At 40.9% G+C, this 22,700-nt stretch overlaps 1 protein-coding gene across 1 annotated transcript in view; it reads right to left on the reverse strand.

Annotated features, from left to right (window-relative positions):
- Window positions 1-256: 256 nt before the first annotated feature.
- Window positions 257-22,700, reverse strand: part of HCN1 (hyperpolarization activated cyclic nucleotide gated potassium channel 1) — a 275,879-nt gene continuing 253,435 nt past the window's right edge. Inside the window, exons 7-8 of the mRNA XM_075269278.1 lie at window positions 20,309-20,473; window positions 257-1,250 (exon numbers count right to left, since the gene is read on the reverse strand). Of these exons, the coding sequence (XP_075125379.1) occupies window positions 400-1,250; window positions 20,309-20,473 (1,016 nt within the window). The 3' untranslated portion in view covers window positions 257-399. The remainder of the gene's footprint in view (window positions 1,251-20,308; window positions 20,474-22,700) is intronic.

The following is a 22,700-nucleotide window of genomic DNA, read 5'->3' on the forward strand; positions in this document are numbered from 1 at the left end:
CAAGGTGAGAAAATAAATTTTCCATAAACGATGATTTTTCAATTGCTGGTTACAAGGACATGGGAATCCCTCTTTGTAATGAAAGAAAATGAAGCAGCGATGATTCGGAAATGTGTACTCAAAGGAAAAAAAAAAGTTACAAAAAATGTTTTTAATGTTTAAAGTAAAGGAAGACACACATATGTATATGAATTTATATGCATGGAAGTTTTAGTGCTAAACAGTTTATATTTATATATATATATTTATATATATTTTTTATTTTTACATTCTTTTTGTATGATTGAGCCATCTAAAATATTTCTCGATATAGATATTAGGTTTCTATAGATTTAAAGAGTTTTTTTTGGGATGATTTCAGTTTATTACAGTGCTGTTCATATGTACACATAAGAGGCATCATAAATTTGAAGCATAACGTGGTTTGTCTGTGTCTGTTTCTGTGGTTGGTCCTGTGGTGGTGGAATCCTTACTGGAAGCTGGAGCTGATGTTGATGGTTGAGCTGGAGCTCCAGGTCTCGCTGGAGGTAGAGCTCCAGAGGACATCTGGCGAAACAGGGCAACCCGTGGAGGAACATTGCTCCGGCTTCCAGACTGAGCACCTGTAGCTTGCACATTTGATACAGGCTGAGGCAGGGACGCCAATGACTCCCCTACAGTTGGATGTGGCTTTACCACAAGAGTAGAAACTTCATGGGGTAAGGAAGGCTGTGAAGCAGAGAGAGGCCTCACATCTCTTGTTAGGTTAGAGTTTGGTAGAGCTTGGGTGCTCTTATGAACTTCGCTGATCGGCGTCGATCCAGACGCTGACTGTTGTTGCTGCTGTTGTTGTTGTTGTTGCTGCTGCTGTTGTTGCATTAGAGAAAGTTGTGATGCAGTGGGGGAACTGTATTGAAATGTTCGGCCTGCCAATGGACTCTGTACTGAGGGACTACCCACAGCTGAAGTAAAAGAAGGTGAGAACATAGCAGCTTGCTGTGGTGTCTGTGGACTTGGTGTTGGAGACTGCAGGTTTCCATGAGAAAGACTGTTTGCTGTATAAACAGGTGGAGATTGGGTCCTCATTCTCAGCGATGTGTTGGTACTAGAATTTAGAGCTGGCATTTGTTGGTAGCTAACTGAGGGAGTCCCTTCTATCATCTCCCTGTCTTGTTTCACTATCTGCTTCAGAATCTCGCTCTCCTGGTTGTTGAACACTCCCGTGTTGAGGTCCTTTTGAAACCGTTGCTGGAGAATAGAGTTCTTCTTCCCTGTTGGGAGACAGGACAGTTTTAATTGATGGTTAAAATCAAAAAAATATTCATTTCATCAGAGAAGGTGATTTGTGGTACCAAAAAGATAAGTACATTTTAAGAATCCCTCATGTCAATGGAAGACTATCAACATCAAGGTTGTCTTTAGCACTGATTTCAAGTTCTTAAGAACATTACATGATTTCTTTCAATAGGTTGAAAAGATAATGACTGATAGAAAGACAGAAAGATAACCTTGCTTCCCGATACACAATTGGCCTTCAGATACAAGTAACTACAATATGGCGTACATGACTCTGCTCACTTTTCCCTCTTGTTATCACCTGAACATCGAGATGAGTTGAACTTAAGTAAACCAAAAACTTCTTTAAGTCTTAAATTGCAATGTATTGCAATGTATTGCGTTGTACATCAGAAGGTAATGACATGGCTTGAAAATCTGAAAAATTGTTCCTTTATGCCCTGGTAGGCCTCTATACTGTATATCAAAAATCATAAAGTACTATCCACCTACTATTACGCCGACTCTAACCTTGCGAAACTTCCTCTGAAGTCCTCAAACAAGACTTGCAGACGTGTGATCCCATACCTTGGCTCTAGATTTGATGATATCAGAAGATCAAAGTTTTTGAAATTAAAAAAAATTCCGAATTATTGTATGGGTCATCTTGTACCACTCGTCTTGGATATCCTAAGCCAAGGCTTAAGGTAAAAGAGGACACAATGGTTCTAGAAGAAGCTCTTCCTATTGCTACAGAATTTAAGACCAAAAGCTTGGGAACTTCACTTCTTTGCCTAGGGATTGAAATTTTGGATAGTAAATTTCTCTTTCTCTGGCCTAGGGAGAGTCACCAGTTAGAAAGAAAGACAACAGACACACAGGTGTGGTCAATGAAGATGCTGTCTCAGGGTGTGATTCCTTGACATGCTCTATAGTAAAGTCTTAAGTCCTTGCCCCTTACAGGATATAGATTTTGATTAACCATATATGATTTTACTCGCATGGTCTACAGCAGGGGTGCCCAATACGTCGATCGCAATCTACCGGTCGATCGCAATGGACGTATGGGTCGATCGCGGGATGCAGCCAGGGATCCCCGGTGTCTGCTTGTTCACAGTGCAGGCTGAGAGTCGACTCTCAGCCTGCACTGTGAACAAGAACTCCAGACACTTGCAGGCCGCTTTTAGGGATGGAGGGGGCCGGGGTGCTGCTTGTTCACAGCGCAGGTTGAGAGTCATCTACGGACATTGGCATGCAGGGCTGCCGCAGCCTGAGATAACTGTCAGCCTGCGCTGTGAACAAGCAGACAGCGGGGATCCCTGGGCGACCACAGAACGCTCCTGCTCTCACGCTCCACACGGCCTCACCCACAGGCATGCCCCACCCACAGGCCTGCCCCGGCCCCACCCACAAAAAGTGGGTAGTAGATCTTTCGACTTGGTCATGTAATAAAGTAGCTCACATGCTGACAAAGTGTGAGCACCCCCAATCTACAGGATGTTTTTTTGTGTTAGTATCCAGGACAATTAGCTCATGAGTAAAGCTACACTCACATAACCAAGTTTCACCGATCAAACTCAGCCCATGTATGCACCGGATTCCCTCAGTATCTTTGGTTTCTGCTCGAAAAGATCAGGAGTTCCATAGCTGTTGCTTTACGAGGAACTTACATTACATTACCTCCTATTTTGAATGGCTTTTAAATTAAAGCTTTTTTACATTAAAAGTCTGCGAATCATGGTATAAAAGATATAAGATACAACAAAATTATGTTCAATCAATAATCCAATCAACCCAAAACCTAATTTCTTAGCCTCTATGAATAAAAGATTCTATATAGAGATGAGCAGACAATTGGAATTGAACCAGATTCAACCTGAAATTTCTAAGGATATGTTCACACAGAGTTTTTTGGAGCGGATTTTGAATCTGCCTCAAAATCTGGCTCCGAAAACGGCTCCCATTGACTTTAATGGGAGTCGCTCGCTTCTTTTTTCCACTAACTAGTAGAGGAAAAAAGAAGCAAGCTGCCCTATCTTGTCGTGGATTCTGCGGTTGGCTCAGCCACGGCTTCCGCGGAACAAGGCTCCCTCCCAATTAATGACTAGATGACGGTGCATTGCACCAGTCTCCTGTCGCGGCTAGCAACGAGGAAGTGTTCACACTCAGAATGCAAATTACCCTAAAAGTTTCAGATTGAACCCAACTCAAAGCTTTGGTGGTTCATCTTCTCTTGCATAGTGCATGACGTTGGTGAATCCCATGTGACCACTACAGCCCAATCACAGACCTCATTGGTGATCCCAGTGCACATGATGTCACCCAGGAGGGGGGAAGAGGTCAGAAGGGGAACCAGAGGGATCGCCACGTGCTATGAGGAGGCCCAAAACAGGAAAGGCAAGGTTTCTTACACTTTCCAAACCTTCCCTGGGTCTTCATCTATTATACTCTTGAGTCTGAAGAGACTGCAGGGTATAACAAATTACACTTCCGGTTGATGAATAACTCGACCCAAAATAAACAGTCCCCACCCAAAATGAAAGAAATCTTCAGTTCTAGACCTGACTATACATCATCACTACTTGCATGTCCCCACCCAGTGGATTTAGTAAAAGTTTGCTCCCTTTTTCTGGATCTATCAGGATGTAATGCAAATAAATGAAATTTTGCAATACAGTAATTTTATGTATTTTTTTTTAAACTTAGGTCATATAAAAAGCATTATTCATTTATGTGCTACGGCATGGATGTGCAACCACCTTTACGTATACTGCAAAAGCACCCCCGACTGCCCCAGCAGAGACTACAGTATAACCAAATCATACCTTAATGAATTAAACTATATAACCACTTCACATGAATATGGTGAATTAATGAACACCAACTATTTGATTAAGCAGGACAGCTCCAATTATTATCTTCGCTGATTTTCCTTACAATTTGGCTAATTAAAAATAATTATTCCCTTGACTAGAATTAATCAGTAGCCATAAAAAAGAACACAGGGCACTCCTATCACATAATGATATCTGGTCAAGGAAGAAAGAGTCTAGGGTGCCGAGCTATCTTAGAGCTCTCTTAAAGTGTACCTCCAGTTATAAACAACTTTCCATCCATGAATAGTGCAAGTGCAAAAAATAAACTTTGGAATATATCTTATTAAGGAGATCTGTTTTCTTCTCCGCTTATTAAGCCATTCTCCTGCTCCTTATCTTCAGTCTGGCTACTTGTTTATATTATATCAGTCTTCATATTCAGCCTCATAGAGCTCTATGGAAAAGGGAGGGGTTAAGCAGGAATTTCCTCCTGGCTAGTTAATTGATCGCCTTATTCTGTGCACTCGTAGACTCTTATCTACAACCTAGCAGTGTTAAAAAAAAGCAAGGCGTTTACCAGCAGCAATTATTTGAGTGTCTTTTCTAATTCCTTCCTCTCTTTGTAGTCTAATATGTAGAAATGAATGCTTTATATACAGATGTAGCAGTGTTTAACTTGACTTTTTGCAGGGTAATACCTGTAGCCTACCATCAAATGAAAATTGGCCATCTGATGCTTTTAACAGCAGTCCCACGACCGCAATAATTTCGACGTCAGTGAATGAGGGCTAGTCACGGTCAGTCAAAATATAGGACATGCTCTATATTTATCCGTTTTCACGGTCCCTCCATATACTGCAGTGTGTGAGGGATCCATGAAAACGGCTGCCCTTCAGGTGCATAACAGTTGTGAAAAATCATGGGCATGTAGGCTAACAATAGAGAACAAAAGTGGTTAAAAACTCATTAACCCTTTCCCAACGTCTGCTGTCATATTTTTAAATATGGCGGCTGCTCGCCACCAGCATTAACACTATTTACCAACGATGTATGGACATCGTCATGTTTGGTGAGATTACCGGGAATAAGGTCCTGGGATCGGGATCTACTATCTTGACAACCAGGAGCCTATTGAAGGCTCTTAGGCTTGTCTTCAGTATAATTCTATGATAGGCTGTGCTTTGCAGCCTGTAATCGAACACAATGGATTTTACAATACACTGCAATTCATTAGCATTGCAGTGTATTGTAGTAGTGATCTGAGCTGCAATGGTTCAAGACCTCTAGTGGTTCTAAAATAATAATAATAATAATAATAATAATAATAATAATAATAATAATAATAATTGTAAAAGTTTAAATCACCCCCCCACTTCACTAGATCAGATATAACCATAAAAAACCAAGGACATATACAAGCGCATCAACCGTCCTGGTGTCAGAAAACCCAAGCCCAAACTTCAGACTTGTAAAAATATATATATATATATATATATATATATATATATATATATATATATTTCCTTTTTTTTTTTTTTTTCTATATAGTGAACATCATTTCTAGTCCCCAAAGATTTTTAATAAAAAGTGATCAAAATATCAGACAGACCTCAAAATGGTATAAATAAAAAATATATTTGGTCCCCCAAAATAGGTGTAAATGGAAATGTTATTTTTTTTTTTTTACAGGTGTCAGAATACGGCTACTCCAAGATTTTTTTTTCAAAGTTTTGGATTTTTTTTTTACGCTATTAAAACATAACTTAAACAATATAAATTTAATATTGAAATAATCGCAACAACCTGCAAACCATAGATAATATGTCATTATGGCTGCTCAGTGAATGCTGTGACTTAAATTCTGTTTTTTCCTATTTTTACTCCATTTCGAAGGGGTTAAAAGAGTCGAGTTAACAGTCCACGCCACAGTGTGGTTAAGCGTCAAGTTGAACTGTGCTACATCTGTAAAGTTAACCTTTATGCTGTTTACTACACTGTAGCTGTGTCAAGTTAAACTTTGCTATATCAGTAGACAAGTATCTACCATAATTGTAGGAGCCCTTCTGATATCTAGAAAGAAGACGGAAAACTCAACTAGGTGCGGCACAAGTTCAGTGAAAAGGGTAACATTGAAACCATTTGCCGAAAGGTCCGGGTTCACATCTGCGCACAGGTTTCCATTCTGGGGAGTTCGCTTGGGGATCCCTGCATGGAAACTTAATGCGCTTAAAAAAGTGGTTGCCTTAAGAAACTTGCAGACCCCAGGGACTGTAATGGGGTCCTTGTGGTTTCTGTGCGGGGAGACAACAGAATACCTGTACGAAGATTGGGCACAGATGTGAACCAAGTCTAATATTGGTAATATGTAGGGCTCAATGTGCACCTTGGAAACTCATATTCTTTGTTCTATGTCTGACATTGCAATTTCATCTACTATTGTTTGAATCAGTCTGAGCTGTAATACCACCTACAGCCTATGGACAACAGTGGTGCTGTTTCTCGTCTAAATGCAAACAACCCAATAATATATTTATCCCTATTGAGTTAAAAAGTCATACTCTGCTCCATAAAGCAAAAAATATAATTCTCTTGAATATACCTGCAAATGGAAATGTCTAAAATATCTTCTGGATTGCACAAGGAAGTCATGGCAGATACGTAAAGATACGGGATCAATGAACACCAAGGGTTCAAGTGTCTGGGAGGACGAGGGTTTTGTTAACCAGCCCCAATTTTGCTATGGTGCCCCTTCATCTCTATGTATGCCACTAGGGATCTCAGAACACACACGTGTGCATGTAACAGGGTTCCCAAATACAGTCATGAATAGGCCATTAACATCTAACAAAACAATGGTTGCTTTCTTCCAGAATCACTGCCTGTCCATGGGTTGCACTTGGTATTGTAACTCAACTCCAAGTGTGGTTAGAAATAAAAATTTTTGGAAGAAACCAGACATTTTTTGAATCCTATAAAACTTTTTTAGACTGAGGTCCCATGTTACAGAAAAACAGCTTTTTTGTTGCAAATTTTTGTGCGTTTTTTTTTTAGCCAAAGCCAGGAGTGGATTGGGTATATGGCAAAAGTATAAGAACTTCTTATATATTTCCCATTCCTTGTGTAGCCAATCTTGGATTTGGCTAAAAAAACAAAAAAAAAAAACAAACTGAAAAATGTGCAACAAAAATTCAGCTTTTCCGCAATGTTGGGTCTCATAATTAATATAGATGTAAAAGAAAAAAGAGAGAGACAGCGCTTGGCTGTATATAGTGTAGTAAGTGAGTAAAGTGAGAATAAAATCCAGTTTAATAGTTATTCTCACCTGGCCGGGTTGTGAAGGATCACAACCACCATATAGGTTTTGGAACTGTTTACTAGGGGGTTCCTCCCTGGGGGTAGTGTGAGCTGCAACATCCAATCACCAAGGTGTGAGGATATGAAGTCAAGGACCATCAACAAGGACTGCGCTTTACCCGTAGGATTTTTGGAGAACTGTATTTTTATTGAGATTCACACACGACGCGTTTCGGGTCACACGACCCTTTTTCAAGTGTACAGGAACTTGGCAGCTGCACGTCTCCCACTGGGCCCTGCTGGTTCCAAAGCACAACCTGTCCACCTTGTAGTTTGCTGCTGTTCCTAGTGTTTCCCTGTCATGGCTGCTTCTAGTTAGGGAGACGGTGGACAGGTTGTGATTTGGAATCAGCAGGGCCCAGTGGGAAACGTGTAGCTGCCAAGTTCCTGTACGCTTGAAAAAGGGTCGTGTGATCTGAAACGCGTCATGTGTGAATCTCAATAAAAATACAGTTCTCAAAAAATCCTACGGGTAAAGTGCAGTCCTTGTTGATGGTCCTCGACTTCATAATTAATATAGAAAGTTTCTCGCTCTGCCCTCTACAACACGCCCAACCTATACATGAAAATTGTAAGCAAGCCTGCTATAAGCTGTGAGGAAGACCAAGTGGCGTGGTTGTCATGCACCTTGCAAGAAAGTAACTTGAGTTATGTGTATAAATAAGAAAGAAGTGCTCATTAAATGTTAGTGCTTAAGAATGAGGCCCCACCGTCAGCGTTTCCATAATTGTAATTGACATGCCGTGATTTGCAAATAAACTTGCGCATTTCCGCTGTGATTTTGTTTTTTGCAATGTGTCGAGATTAGCCAGAATCCCATCTGCTTTGCAGGTAAGTCCAATCTCCACTTTAGCCAATCCAGTGGGTTTCCGTCTTCTGCCCTGAGAAACTGGACAGGGGACGGAAACCCGGCAGTCAGTTTTCTGGCTCACATAGTAGGTCTTCACTTAAAGAGAATCTGTCACCAGAACCCAGCATAGTAACTCAACCATATAACTAGGTTAGGTTCATCTGAATCAAACAGTGTTCTAACATTGTGAATCAGTACCTCACTCGTCAAGATTTCGCCATCAGACTGGATTCACCCTATCGTTGGAGTAGTCATAGAATCCGCTGAAAATTGGCGGAGTGAAAAGTCCTGCAAGGAGGGAACTGTGTGGAAACCTGGCGCACCCCATTATATTTTATGGAGTGTAAGGGTTTCCATATGTAACCTCATGGGGACCCGTAGGACAGAAACCCGGACGCTAGTGTGACCCTAGCATAACCTATCTATCTGTGGGGCTCGGTTGATATGCTGTGTCCTGGTGACAGACTCCTCTTAGTAGGACATGAGACAAACCCTTCAAATTGTAAAATTCTGTGCACTTGTAAAGTTTACAGGCTGCTGTAAACTTCCTCAGTCTTGGCTGTAAATATCCAATGCAATCCCACCAAGGTATACATTGGATTTCAATCTACAGTTATGAAAGGTCTGCATGAAAAAAAAACAGAGCTGCAATCGAACCCTTCCACACAAAGCTACTAAGAGGTCACACGTTTCGGGATACTGGAATGTATCCAGCATATAATATATGATACTCGTGTGATCTAGGGGTTTGGTAATAAAATTGTAAATATTAAAAATGGCGCATGCACTTATGCCACAAAACAGTTGACCTACCTAGGCCTGGTCAGTCGTACATTGGAAAGGGGTTTTCTAATGGATCAAAAAGTCACATAAGACATTTTATTTGTTTTTGCAACATTTTAAGTACCATTGAACATGCTCCAACGTACAGCATTGGCTCCAGTTTTGCATAAACAATATTCATGCATCCATTTGGGGAATCGGGTGCATGTCCAGTAAGCTTTACACAAAAAACGTTGGCAATGTGACGTGGTTTAGACGTGTTCCCCATTGTCTGCAGACTCTACTGCGACAATGATGTTGTCCTGGCTTTATAATCCATAGGAATTCTACCCTAAGCTTTTTGTTCTCTTCATTCTACATTCCCATCGAATGATCAACTAGAGAAAATGGGTTTGAAGCCCAATGTTTTTGTAGCCTATGTTATGCTACCGTAAGTCAGGTGGACTGAACATTCCAGATCACAGATTCCTATGCAATCACTTCACACTTGGTGCAACCACATTGCAGTGCTAAAAATAATATGCATGCAAAGGAAAAAATATAGTAGCATTCCTAATGTTCCCATAATGTAGCATAAAATAGGCTTCGTGAAGTCCTACAAGTGTATAGTACTCGTGTCCTCAGTGTCGGACTGGCCCACCAGTATACCAGAGGAGCCTCCGGTGGGCTCAGGCTCTAACACAACAACACCCAAATTTGAAGGATACTATCATCTATTATCTAGGGATTGTTGGAGGGGTTCGTTTTATCTGGTGGGCCTAAGGAACCTCAGTTCGACACTGTACGTCCATCATTAGTATAAGCTCACAGAGTAAAATATAAAAAAGAAGCACATCAAAAGTTGCAACGTGAGGGTGAACAGGTGGAGGTTGCAAAGAAAAGGTGACATACCACAGGACAAAATGGGAAAAAGCAGTGGTAGTTTGGTGGTGAAAATGCTCACAGGTTTTCACCAACTTTCAGCAGAACCATATCTAGCCACACACAAGATCATGCTGTTGCACTGTATCCAGTTCACATAAAACCTCGGACTACCTACTAGGCATTCAAGCTTGCGGAGAAATCTTACTTATTTTCTAAGGAGAACAGTACAACTAATAAGAAGCAGAGTACTAATAGGAGAGTAGAGACAGCATTTATGTAAGAAAGCGTTAACAAAAGAAACTAATGCTTTTTGGCTATTGCTTGAGGAAGACAAAAACAAACCTGAATTTCTTTTCCAGGTCCTCTTTGAAGCCTGAATATAAATTGCAATAAAAATAAAACATCGTAAATATAAAATTTCTTTTTTTTTTTTTTTTTTTTCAGGAGTATAGAATTTTTTTTATTTTTTTTTACCATTTTAATATTTTGAAATTTTTGGATGAACGTGGAGGATAACGTTTTGGAGAACAAAAGGATAGATGTGACAGGATGGAAAACATTATTTCTAATTTAATTTTTTCTATAAGAATTTCTAAAAATATTTCTTATATAATAGTATTTTTTTTTTTAATTGAAGAATTTTTTTCTATCCTCTTTTTTTTTTTTTTTTTTTTTTTTTAGTAGTATATATACAAACCAAAAAGTCTCGATTCAACTGTGATGACTTACAATGTAAGGCTATGTGTGAACATTGTCGTGTTGGTTGGTTTTCCATTCATTAAGGTTACAAACATATTACAACATAGGAAAAAAAAAATGTATGACCACCGTACAAATGTATATGAAAGTATGAAAAAAACAGATAAAACAGTTACAAGTTTTTCAATCACACTTTCTGTTCTTAGAAGGCTACTAAAATGGAATAGAAAAAAATAAAATGGAATTATAATTTTTTGAAAAAAAAAAAACACAGTTGACAAAAATATATACAACTTAAAAATTCTGTACGTCTATGTTTTTTGTGCCAAATTCATACCAAATCAGGCATTTCTTCTATGGATGCCCTATTATGGAAGTATTGTTGGAATAACATCCTATATACACACATAAGCCCAGATTAACTATTTGAGCTCCTGAGCCTAGCTTGACACTTTTTTCAAATTTGGTTCGATAGGTTTGGGATTCTAGGCGAGCTCAGACAGGGATCTCCCAGTCCATCAGATTTACTAAAACTCATGACAGAAATGATTGAGAGTCTGGAGTTTCTTAGTAATTCTTGCATCTGTTGGCAAATGAGTTAAGACTGGCACAAGAAACGCAAATCTTAAAAAAAAAAAAAACCACTTATAGTGTGCATATAGTTCTGTAATATGGTGGTTACAGTTGGATAAGTTGCTAATAAAAAGTGTGTATATACCTTTCAGTTTTAAATTTTTGGTTCTTTTTATACCAACGTAAAAATGTTTTAAATATGTTAGCAAAGATTGAGTTATTACACATGAAAGTTACTTAAGCAGAGATGAGTTGTAAGTGACTATAAATATGTCTTAGGCTTTGCTCAGATCTGTGATAATTATTTCCTTTGTTCTCCGACATCGGAGTGAGCAAAGAAGAATGATAGAAATACTGGATCTGTCACCGGACTGGTACCAACTTTTCCTGGTTCCACTGATTATCATGGGAGCTGTTGAGTTTCCCTTATGGTGTCCATCATTTCACCTGACAAAACAGTGCAACATTCCGTACAGATATGCCTGTTTTGTATGAACAGAGGCTCCTTATTCAGCCTCCAATGCAGATTGGAACACAGGGTTAAAAAAGTTGAGAGATCTATTAGGATATGTTTACATTTCCACCAGGTCTCCTATTTCTCTGTTTTCTTTCATAGACACTGAAAAGTTGAAATCATGATGATTTGGATCTGTCATATAATGAACAAAAAAAGGTCCGAATGGACCATACTCAGTATAATGGGATCCATCAGAAATAGGTTAATTGTTTTGCTGGATAAAAATGTCTTCCTACAGGCCTTTTTGGCTGTGATTTTTTTCACCAAATCTCTGAAGGAGGTTCTTATCAGAATCTCTGACACAGATGTGAACATCCTCAGATATATCAACTCACATGACTTTCCTATGGGGTCCCCTAGTTTGCAAGCCCCTTCACTTGGACATCCAATGGGCATTCACGTTCACCTGGCTGCCAATTCACTAGTATTCACTGCACTGTAATGTCACCTCAGTGCAGTGAATACTAATGACAAGGTCACCAGAGAGTATCCCCTGATCTATTGAAAGTTTTTATTTATATATTTATTATTTCATTAGGTGTGAACCCAGGATCACATCTAATGATAACATATGGAAGGCACTCTACTGTTTAAGCCACTGGCTCCATTATTTATTATGGGAGGATTTTCTCTTACTAAACCTCAATATTGTATGTTTACTACTGAAGTTTGGCAAGAGAAAAACCTCCCATTGACATTAATAGAAGCAGTACAATATACATCATTTATTATTTCATTAGGGGTGAACCCAGGATCACATCTACTAATAACATAGGGAAAGCACTCTACTGCTTGAGCCACTGGCTCCATTATTTATTATGGGAGGATTTTCTCTTACTAAACCTCAACTACTGAAGTTTGGTAAGAAAAAAACCTCCCACTGATAACAATAGAAGCAGTGACTCTAGCCACACAGTATACATCACTGTTAGGTATGCTCTTAGGTTCAAAACCCACATCACACCTACTGAATAAATTTGACAAAGGCTGTTCCTAATTTTACTGAGAAATGTGATTCGCACATCACCCTGTGAAGGTCTTATCCTTGCATAACATACCCTTAGGCATCATGAAAAAAATTGCCTTTTAATAAGTTTCAACTATGAACATTATATCATTCCAAATTTTTACGATACACCTAAACATACATAATAATAATCCACTACAGATATTGTGAATCACAATGCAAAGTTTCTTCTAATACTCCAGCCACACTGCTTTAGCAATACGATTTTATTCTGCTCAGGAAGAGAGAAATCTCAATACAGTACGTTAACCTGTGTTACCCTGTCAATGCCCTTGTCAACAGCGCTAAATTATAACTCTCCGAGAGCTGAAACCTATTTTCTTGGTGCTCCATAAATAAATGGCATTGTTGTCTTCTTTCTCCTTTATTTCATTTGTCACTGATAAAATCTGGATAAACAGATTACTCCTGTGCTTTAGGAAAAAATCTTATTAAATTGTCTGGAATTGATGGCACGGATTTTTATACAACTAAGATGTATAGAAAATAGTTGATATTCTAAATAGATGCAAATAAAAAAAGAGTTAGCTGGAGGCGGAAGCCCTATGGCGTATCTGCAAAGTGGATGGGGACTAAAAGTGGAAGGGCTAAAATTAAAAAGTTGGATCACCTATTGTATTCCTTGCCAGAAGTGAAGCTCAAGTGACTGCTGAGGTCCGTGCCATATTGGGTATCCATGACAAATTAGCATTGACGTCATTGGTACCCAACATTTACCACTGAGGCCAGTGACTAGCCACAATGGCCACCTGAGCAGCTTCATTCTTACCTATACAATCAGTGTAGAATTCATAGAATCTAATATATTTATGGATCAAGATTTCCAAATGCCTTAGACTCAGATGTAATTTAATACAGAATTAATTGATAACTAGAGATGAGCGAGTAGTACTCGATCGAGTAGGTATTCGATCGAATACTACGGTATTCGAAATACTCGTACTCGATCGAGTACCACTCGCTATTCGAATGTAAAAGTTTGATGCAGAACCAGCATTGATTGGCCGAATGCTATACAGTCGGCCAATCAACGCTGGTTCTTCTCCTACCTTTAGAAGTCTTCTCCTTGCAGCGTCCCCGCGGCGTCTTCCGGCTCTGAATTCACTCTGCCAGGCATCGGGCCTGGGCGGAGCCGACTGCGCATGTCTGCTTGTAGTGTGGGCATGTGCAGTCGGCTCTGCCCAGGCCCGATGCTGGGCAGAGTGAATTCAGAGCCGGAAGATGCCGCGGGGACACTGCAAGGAGAAGACTTCTCGGAGGATCCAGCCCGACCCTCACTCGTGGACTTGGTAAGTATAAGTTGATCGAATGTTGCCTACCCCTGAAACGAGCATTTTCCCCCCATAGAGCTATAATAGGGTTCGATATTCGATTCGAGTAGTCGAATATTGAGGGGCTACTCGAAACGAATATCGAACCTCGAACATTTTACTGTTCGCTCATCTCTATTGATAACGTCTTAAATTTCAAGCATTGGAAATGGTTAGCCCCAGAGTAGACTACGTGCTGACCCCTGTACTATCCTATGATCACACACCATTCTTTTCCTCTTGTTGAAGTCTTTTACATTACGTATAGGAAATTCTTATAAGACTTGTGGATATTGGTTAACACAGGTTTAACAATGCGACTCAATGTAAAGCAGTGACTAGAACAAGGTAAGAGTTAGGCTACTTAAAGTTAAAGCAAAAAGATGTTATTCAAGAGCACTGCTTCGTATATAGTAAGTCAGAGGGACAGATCATGACATTCATGTACAGTACGGTGTCAACATGTGGCCAAAATTGGTAAGTTAATTGATAAAGTCTCCGACCTTGTCCGGAGACCAAAAATACCTTGTGGCAAAGAATATATAAAGATATAGTGACAACACCAGATGGAGAAAGGTTATGTGCACACAGTTATGTCCATGTAGCTGGACCATGGTGAAATGGCATGAACGACACATGGATGACATCTGTGTGCTGCCTTTGCCTCCATGGACCTATTCACTTCATCAATTGAGCCCGGTCTGCAAAATGGATAGGTTTGGAACCTGTCTTGAGTTCTGCCCCGGGCTCACAACTGAAAAGCATGGGTAGAACACTGACAAAGCACACAGTCATGTGTATAGAGCTTTTTTTTTTCTTTTAAGCTACTCAACTAGGGATATCTTTACAGAATTACAACCTTGATTTTACCCTCAGTGCTTGTTGACACCCAGCAGGCCACCACTTACATCAGTCTACATTCTGCAAAAGAAACACAGACTATAGACCATTAGACAGTATAACCATTCATAGCTCAATAGAAGACTGGAAAAAATCTTAAACAGTATAAACAGAAGGGGTAATACAATGGGGTAATTTACTATGGCATCCATTCCAGAAAACTGATGTACATGCGCCGCATCTTTGGTGCGCTGCCCATATTTGCACCTACGATGCACCACTTGGTTCTTTCTGTGCCATGTTCACCACTTTTTAAGAAAGTGGATGGAGCAGGATCAAGGTGGGCAGGGACAGGGATATCTTAGCCCACTGAATTTACTACAACTCAGGGCAGAGTTCTACTAGAAATCTAGACTTCAATCATGGTGCACCAGACCTCTTTTGGTCCACTAGAACTATTGGAGCCTGGTAGTAATTCCGGCATAGCAGGATATGACATAAGAATGGTGTAGGAAACGCCAGCCTTAACAAATTCTCCACAATGAGGGCATGACTCCATTTACCTGGTAGTCAGGGGGAAATATCCATGTTCAGCATATGCGGTTGTTGACTCCCTGGGCTGAATGGGCAGTTCAGATGTCAATGTCGATGGTGGGATTGGTTGTATACAAAAATCCATCAGTCAGAAAAAGAATTTCACTCTAATTTGTGAACAGTCCCATAAGATAAGAAAGGACTTAAAGTGGTCGTCCAGGAATTTTTATTAATGGGCTAACTTTAAGATAGATCATAAATTCTGATCACGCGGGACCAACAGGCAGCACCTGCATGGATCAGCTGTCCTTTGCAAACCCCTTTAAATAAAACTTGCCTTTGGTTTAAATGTACTCTATGTCTTACGGCATATGTTTGACGGCCAGATAAACCAATACAACCATACACACTATTGGTATACCGAGAAAGAAAGGAAAGTCAAGCTCTCGTATACAGTACTATAAATATCACTGCTCTATTTAGCCTCACAAAAAACCCAGTTAGGCATAGTACAACAGTAAGGCCATATATGTCTGTCATATGTAAGCGTCAGCTGTACGGTGTCTAACTGGATTCTACTGGAAAGTTAAATAAAGCCTCGATATTTATCTGGTTCCTGGACTTACCTCTCCTTGTCCGTGCCCATCCGTGTATTGATCTGCTGCCACCCTATTATTAGATATATATTCATATCCCAAAACCTTACTTCAAGCAATGATATAGGGCTTCAGATACTCTTCATCGGTTTTGTTTTGGGGATCAGAGATGACTACAGTTAATGTCAACCCCCCAATGTCTATATACCACGTCAGATGTTCATTTCACTGTTCAGATCTAAATGCTTGAAGATCTGCCATGTCTACAAGTGGTGTCAATAAATGCGGACACTGAATTTTACATTAGAACCAACAATCTGCCTGTTTATTGGTGCAGGAATGGAAACTAGAAGGGGGGGGGGCAATAAGATTTGCTTTTAAGAATGTATATAAGTGTGAGGTATGGTGGAAATATTGTTGTAGATGAGTTTACGCTACAAAACTAACCTGTGCTCGTCATAGGTTTGGCCGGTTTACGGAACAAATACAATACTAATGAAGATAACGAAGTATTAAGGAAGTGTGGAGCCTTTTATTGTACCAGTTGAGGATCTTGATGGAACCACCACTCTCATTACAGAGGTTTGCTAGATGGACCTTTGCTCTGGATTATTGATTTTAGATGCAGAACCAGATTCTGTATTTCCAATCGACAGTCCTGACCAAGGTTCATCTCCAATGGACAGTCCTGACCAAGGTTCATCTTCAATTAACAATCTTGACAAAGGTTCATCTCCAATCGACAGTCCTGACCAAGGTTCATCTCTAATCAACAGTCCTGACCAAGGTTCATCTCCAATGGACAGTCCGGACTAAGGGTCTCCCCTGCACTTAGTGTAATCATCCTCCCTAGTTCTGGAAGGTGATTATTGGTTTATTGCTACAATGTATCTAAAATATCAAACAAAGCAGCTTTGCAAGTATTAACAGGTTCCTACAGATTTGATTCTACAGGTTCTATGCAGTTCTGTGTGTCTCCACGGTATCAGACTACAAACAAACCTTGCGTAGTCAGATCCTACAGTCACAATCCCCTCCAACTGTTCATTTCTCGTGTGTGCCAAATCTACAAATCCTAACAATTATTGCTACATATAGACAGGCCAATACATACTGAGACTACTAAGAATTGGCCAACAAGTCAAAAAAATCACAAGATGGTTAAACGTTACAGTAAAACAAGGATGAGCGAATAGCCTTAAACCAACAGAATTGATAATCTTCATGACAATCATCTAACGGATGAAAAACAAATAAAACAGTAAACCCAAGAAACAGAAACTTCACATAATAACTGGGAGCAGGTGCAACGCAGACACCAAAGTCATGTCAAGAACATGATACCACAGCGTAGACAGAGACTATGAGGACCTGAAGGCACTTTGGCCAGGATGGAAGTCAAAGTTTAAAGCACAATGCAAAACTTAAGACACTTGTGATATTATTCTCATATATGGCGTGGTATGCCATAATGGAAGGGTCTACGGGCCGCCTTGGGGAATGAAAATGGCTACTCAACAGTTCGAGATTGCTTGTTAACATCAACAAGTGAAGGTAACATTCAATTTAAAGGGGTCTCCCAGGTTTTTACATTAAAGCTAATCTTTAGCTTCCTAATTGGTGGGTACTGACCTCAGACCCCTGAAGCTACCAAATAATAGCAGAGCTGAAACGTAATATACTTCAGCTCAAGCCCAGCTCTTGCAGAGATGATGGGGCTGAAGAAGATAGAAGCACTGTGTCATGTTCTGCACCAATAATGTTCCAAAAACCATCATTCTACAAAACACTGAGAATCTCGAGAGTCACCATTCCATGGATTAGAGTATCAATATTAAAATTTTGGTAAAACCCTTTAAGATCAGTATCAGACTTCGGAAGACCCTTGATATAATTATCTTAACCACATTGATAGTGTGAAAGCGAGCGTCCAACTGGTAATTTTTTTAAAAAAATATAGTGGCCTAAAAATATTAAAGAGGTCATAATGTCCCTCTAAGCACAGGATATGTGACCATTGAGTCAATATACAGTGACTTGTCTCAGCAAGAGGTCTTATTTTGTGTTGAGAAGGACCAGCCAGGGACCATGTAAGAGTTGTAATGGGAGCAACAGAAAATCCTTTAAAAAAAAATTACCGGCCAGACAACGCCTTTAAATTCACTTCGTATATATTAGACCAATGCTACTACACTTATAATAATCATACCCTAGGCAGTAGAAGTATGCCATACATTGGTAAGCCCTGACATTGAAAAGCATTGCTCTCTGAGAGCAATAAGAGCAGTATGAGCTCTATAGCCTTCAGTACGCCAGAATAAATCCCACCCTTATGGCCACATACTATTGACAATCCAACAAGTAGTTTATATTACTTCCCCTAACTTGTCAGCCAATAGGAATAGCTTGTAGGCAGGGGGTGAGTGCTGCAGGGCTAATGGTGCTTGGCATTGCAGAGAGACATTGGCAGGGATACCAGCATGAATGAAAAGCAGATCAACAGCGCTGGATGGGAGCTGAAGCACCTTCAGGAGTCAGCCAGAGAAGCTCCCATAACAGTATTTGCCAGCCATAGGTATTCACATAATAGTGCGTGTCACTGGTGCCCTGTAACAGTGTGAGCCCACTGCAGGTGCCCCATAACAGTGTGAGCCCACCACGAGTACCCATAACAGTGTGAGCCCACCACAGGTGCCCTTATAACAGTGTGAGCCCACCACAGGTGCCCCATAACAGTGTGAGCCCACCACAGGTGCCCCTATAACAGTGTGAGCCCACCACAGGTGCCCCTATAACAGTGTGAGCCCACCACAGGTGCCCCTATAATAGTGTGAGCCCACCACAGGTGCCCCATTACAGTGTGAGCCCACCACAGGTGCCCATAACAGTGTGAGCCCACCACAGATGCCCTTATAACAGTGTGAGCCCACCACAGGTGCCCCATAACAGTGTGAGCCCACCACAGGTGCCCCTATAACAGTGTGAGCCCACCACAGGTGCCCCTATAACAGTGTGAGCCCACCACAGGTGCCCCTATAATAGTGTGAGCCCACCACAGGTGCCCCATTACAGTGTGAGCCCACCACAGGTGCCCCATTACAGTGTGAGCCCACCACAGGTGCCCCCATTACAGTGTGAGCCCACCACAGGTGCCCCTATAACAGTAAGAGCTCACCACAGGTGCCCCTATAACAGTGTGAGCCCACCACAGGTGCCCCATTACAGTGTGAGCCCACCACAGGTGCCCCTATAACAGTGTGAGTCCACCACAGTTGCCTCATTACTGTGTGAGCCCACCAAAGGTGCCCCATTACAGTGTGAGCCCACCAAAGGTGCCCCATTACAGTGTGAGCCCACCACAGGTGCCCCTATAACAGTGTGAGTCCACCACAGTTGCCTCATTACTGTGTGAGCCCACCAAAGGTGCCCCATTACAGTGTGAGCCCACCACAGGTGCCCCATAATTGTGCGTAACATGTCAATCAGCCATAAGTTTCCCCATAATAGTGCATGCCAGTCACAGGTGCTCCCATATTAGTGTGTGCAGCAACAGTGGTCTCCATAACATCTTGAAGGAACACTGCGGGCAAACCTGATACTTATCTAAGGTCTGAGTGGATGAAGGAATTTTGTGATCCTTAAAGTCCTAAGTTATCTAATGGATGCTTGTCCCACTCTTGGAGAAGTGGCCTCCCAAACTCCTGTCCAACGTTACCTAATCCCGATGACTACCAAGTACAAGCTGACAGTGACGGCCATTTTTATAGACACAACCCCTTTTCAGAATGGATGCCCAGGTTGGTCAGCTGTATCCTATGGATTGAGGGGCTCTGCATTATACTTCCTCTATGGGACCCCCTTCGTGAATGTCTAGGTGCCCTAAAAGGATTTTTTTACTTTGCCTATTGTAATATCACAAGCAGACACTGTGGAATAAATATAATTCCTTCTAAATTGTGAATTAAATATACAAAAATAAAAATAAAAATTGACCTAACCCCGATTGGAGAACGTGCGGGCAGGATGACTGTCCTCTATTGATATAGTACACTAAGAAAAAGCCTTTGTAGCAGATGAAACTTCACCTTTGTCAATCAATCCTTGTCAATATAAGCAGCAATATATGTAGGGCTATAGAGGAAAGCTCTATCCGACATGCACATGCAATAAAAGCACCGTCAATGATGATGAATGGTGTGCTGGCCCTAAAATATGCATTTTTCCATAGACTCAACACACGGAATACATCACTGTCTGGAACTGGACGGAAATATAGGTAAAAAAATAATACCTATCCTGTCTAGTCTGTCAATGGCAACTGTTTCGAAGGCTCTCCTCATCATAGGATATTCCTCTAGTACTTCATTAAAATTCTCCACCGATAGGGAATATAGCCGACAGTAGGTCTCGGCTCTCACGCTGGCTGTGCGACGGCCCTTTGTTAAAAGGCAAATCTCTGCAAAGAAATCAACATTGAAAAGAAGTTTATTCCATGGAAATTGTTACATTTTCATATACTGTAGACAACAAACACATCTCAATATACAACACTCTGCTTTATTTGGCTTCTCGTTGGTGTTAGCGATAGCTGAGGTTCAGGTTACCTTAAAGGGGTTGTGCGTTATGGACACCTATCCCGTATCCACAGGACAGGGGATAAGTGTCCGGTCACTGATTAGGAGGACAGGGGACCGAAATTCCTCCTAAGGATTTCATGTGAATGGAACGACAGTGCTCTAGTATGACCAGTGCTCCAATCACTTCTATGGGGCTGACGGGACTGTAATCTCCGACAGCACCTGCAGCCCCATAGTCAATGGAGTGGCGGTGAACAGGATAGGTCAAGTCATCAGTGGTGGTCCGACATCCCCGACCCTACACAGATCAGCTGTTCCAGCAGTCTCTGGATGATAGGAATGGTGAAGCAGCCCGATCCACTATAGAGCAGTGGTTACAGAAAACTGTGCTGCTCCTAGTAGTAGAATAGAAACAGTACTCCTAAGCCACTAGCAGCACCAAGAGTCTGCTAGAATGGCTGATCTGTATGTGGTCCAGGATCCTTTGGATAGTAGGTGAGCCATTGGGGTCTGACACTTGGAGCTTCAACTGGATGGGAAGCGCTCTGTTTTTTTTTGTTTTTTTTTACATTATAGTCAATGGGAATGGATACAGACAAAGGGGGCTCCATCTGCATCAGTCACTCTACTGGCATTAATGTCCATCATAGGACAAGAGCAACGGACTGCAATAACAATAGTGTGAACATGCCCTAAGCCTGCGTAAAAGAATGTTATTTGTAGAACTCCAATTGAAACATGGTCTTTACAAAAATAGCAGCTGCCCTAAACCTGATGTCTACATCCTTATGTATCAAATTTCTAGATACAATGGCCCACCTTTACTAACAGTCCGAAAATATGCCAAATATATCATGGTGACCGATGCTGGATGATAGATTTGGGGTTTCTTTAGACTGTTAGTCTACATTTATACTACCTTTTATTTGGCCTAATTTGAGCCACAATTTTTGCAATTTTGTGACACAATTTTTGCACATTTTTGACACATTTTGGTGCCTTTTCCTAAAAACCCCATGTAATCTTAGCTCCACAAACTAGATGCACCAAAGCACCACATTGTGCCAAAGCAGCCTGACATCTACACCAGTGTCTAGTCATGACCACAATAGTGAATATGAGCCAATGTCTCTACATCATTATTAATCATTTCTAAAAAGTTCTTGGAATTTTTTACATTTCAGGGCAGTTTCCCGGCTTAGCACAGACAAGACTTGTACATCGTCCTTGCTTTAATGATGTTTTAGAATCTTCAATTAACATGCCAGACTGGTTCAGGGTAATGCATTAGATAGTAAAGACTTTTAGAAACCTCAGAATGTGATCCATTTATTGTAAATGTCGACATGGAAAACTTTTTTTAAAAAAATTCTAATGTCAAAGTTACAATGATGCAGCTGAAACAAGTCTAGAATTTCTGATGAACTGTGCAGTTCTGAAGACTTACAAATGTGAGTGGGAATAAAAGAATATTGTATGTATTATTAATCTACTTAGTCCATAATGAAATACACAGTCCAGTCATATTAATGTGACCACCGCCTACTTTTGACGTCATCGTTAAATAACCAATGGCAGACGGCGCGTGTCATCAGCCATCTGGGTGCGCTCATCATTGTGGAAGGCACGATGGATCAACACAAGTATGCATCTATCCTTGCGGACCATGTTCACCCCTACGTGTGAATTGTTTATCCTCAGGATGATGACATCTACCAGCAGGACAATGCGACGTGTCATAAAGCTCGCAGTGTACGTGCGTGGTTCGAGGAGCACCAGGATGAGTTTACCGTACTCCCTTGGCCAGCAAATTCCCCGGAGTTTAACCCAATTGAGAATCTGTGGGACCACCTTGATCGGGTTGTTCGTGCCATGGATGCTCAATCACATAACTAGCGCAGCCAGCCATGGCACTGGAGTTGGCATGGCTCAACATCCCAGTGACCATCATCACAACATCCCCTCTCTTCCTGCACGTCTCGCAGCGGTCCGCTCTGCCAAAGGGGGTTATTCTGGATTTTGACAGGTGGTCACATTAATGTGATTGAACTGTGTATATGGTACGATACATGGTATAGTATAGGACATAGCAGGCCATGTTCACAT

The sequence above is a fragment of the Leptodactylus fuscus genome, chromosome 1, assembly GCF_031893055.1.
Source record: "Leptodactylus fuscus isolate aLepFus1 chromosome 1, aLepFus1.hap2, whole genome shotgun sequence".
NCBI classification, from domain to species: Eukaryota; Metazoa; Chordata; class Amphibia; order Anura; family Leptodactylidae; genus Leptodactylus; species Leptodactylus fuscus.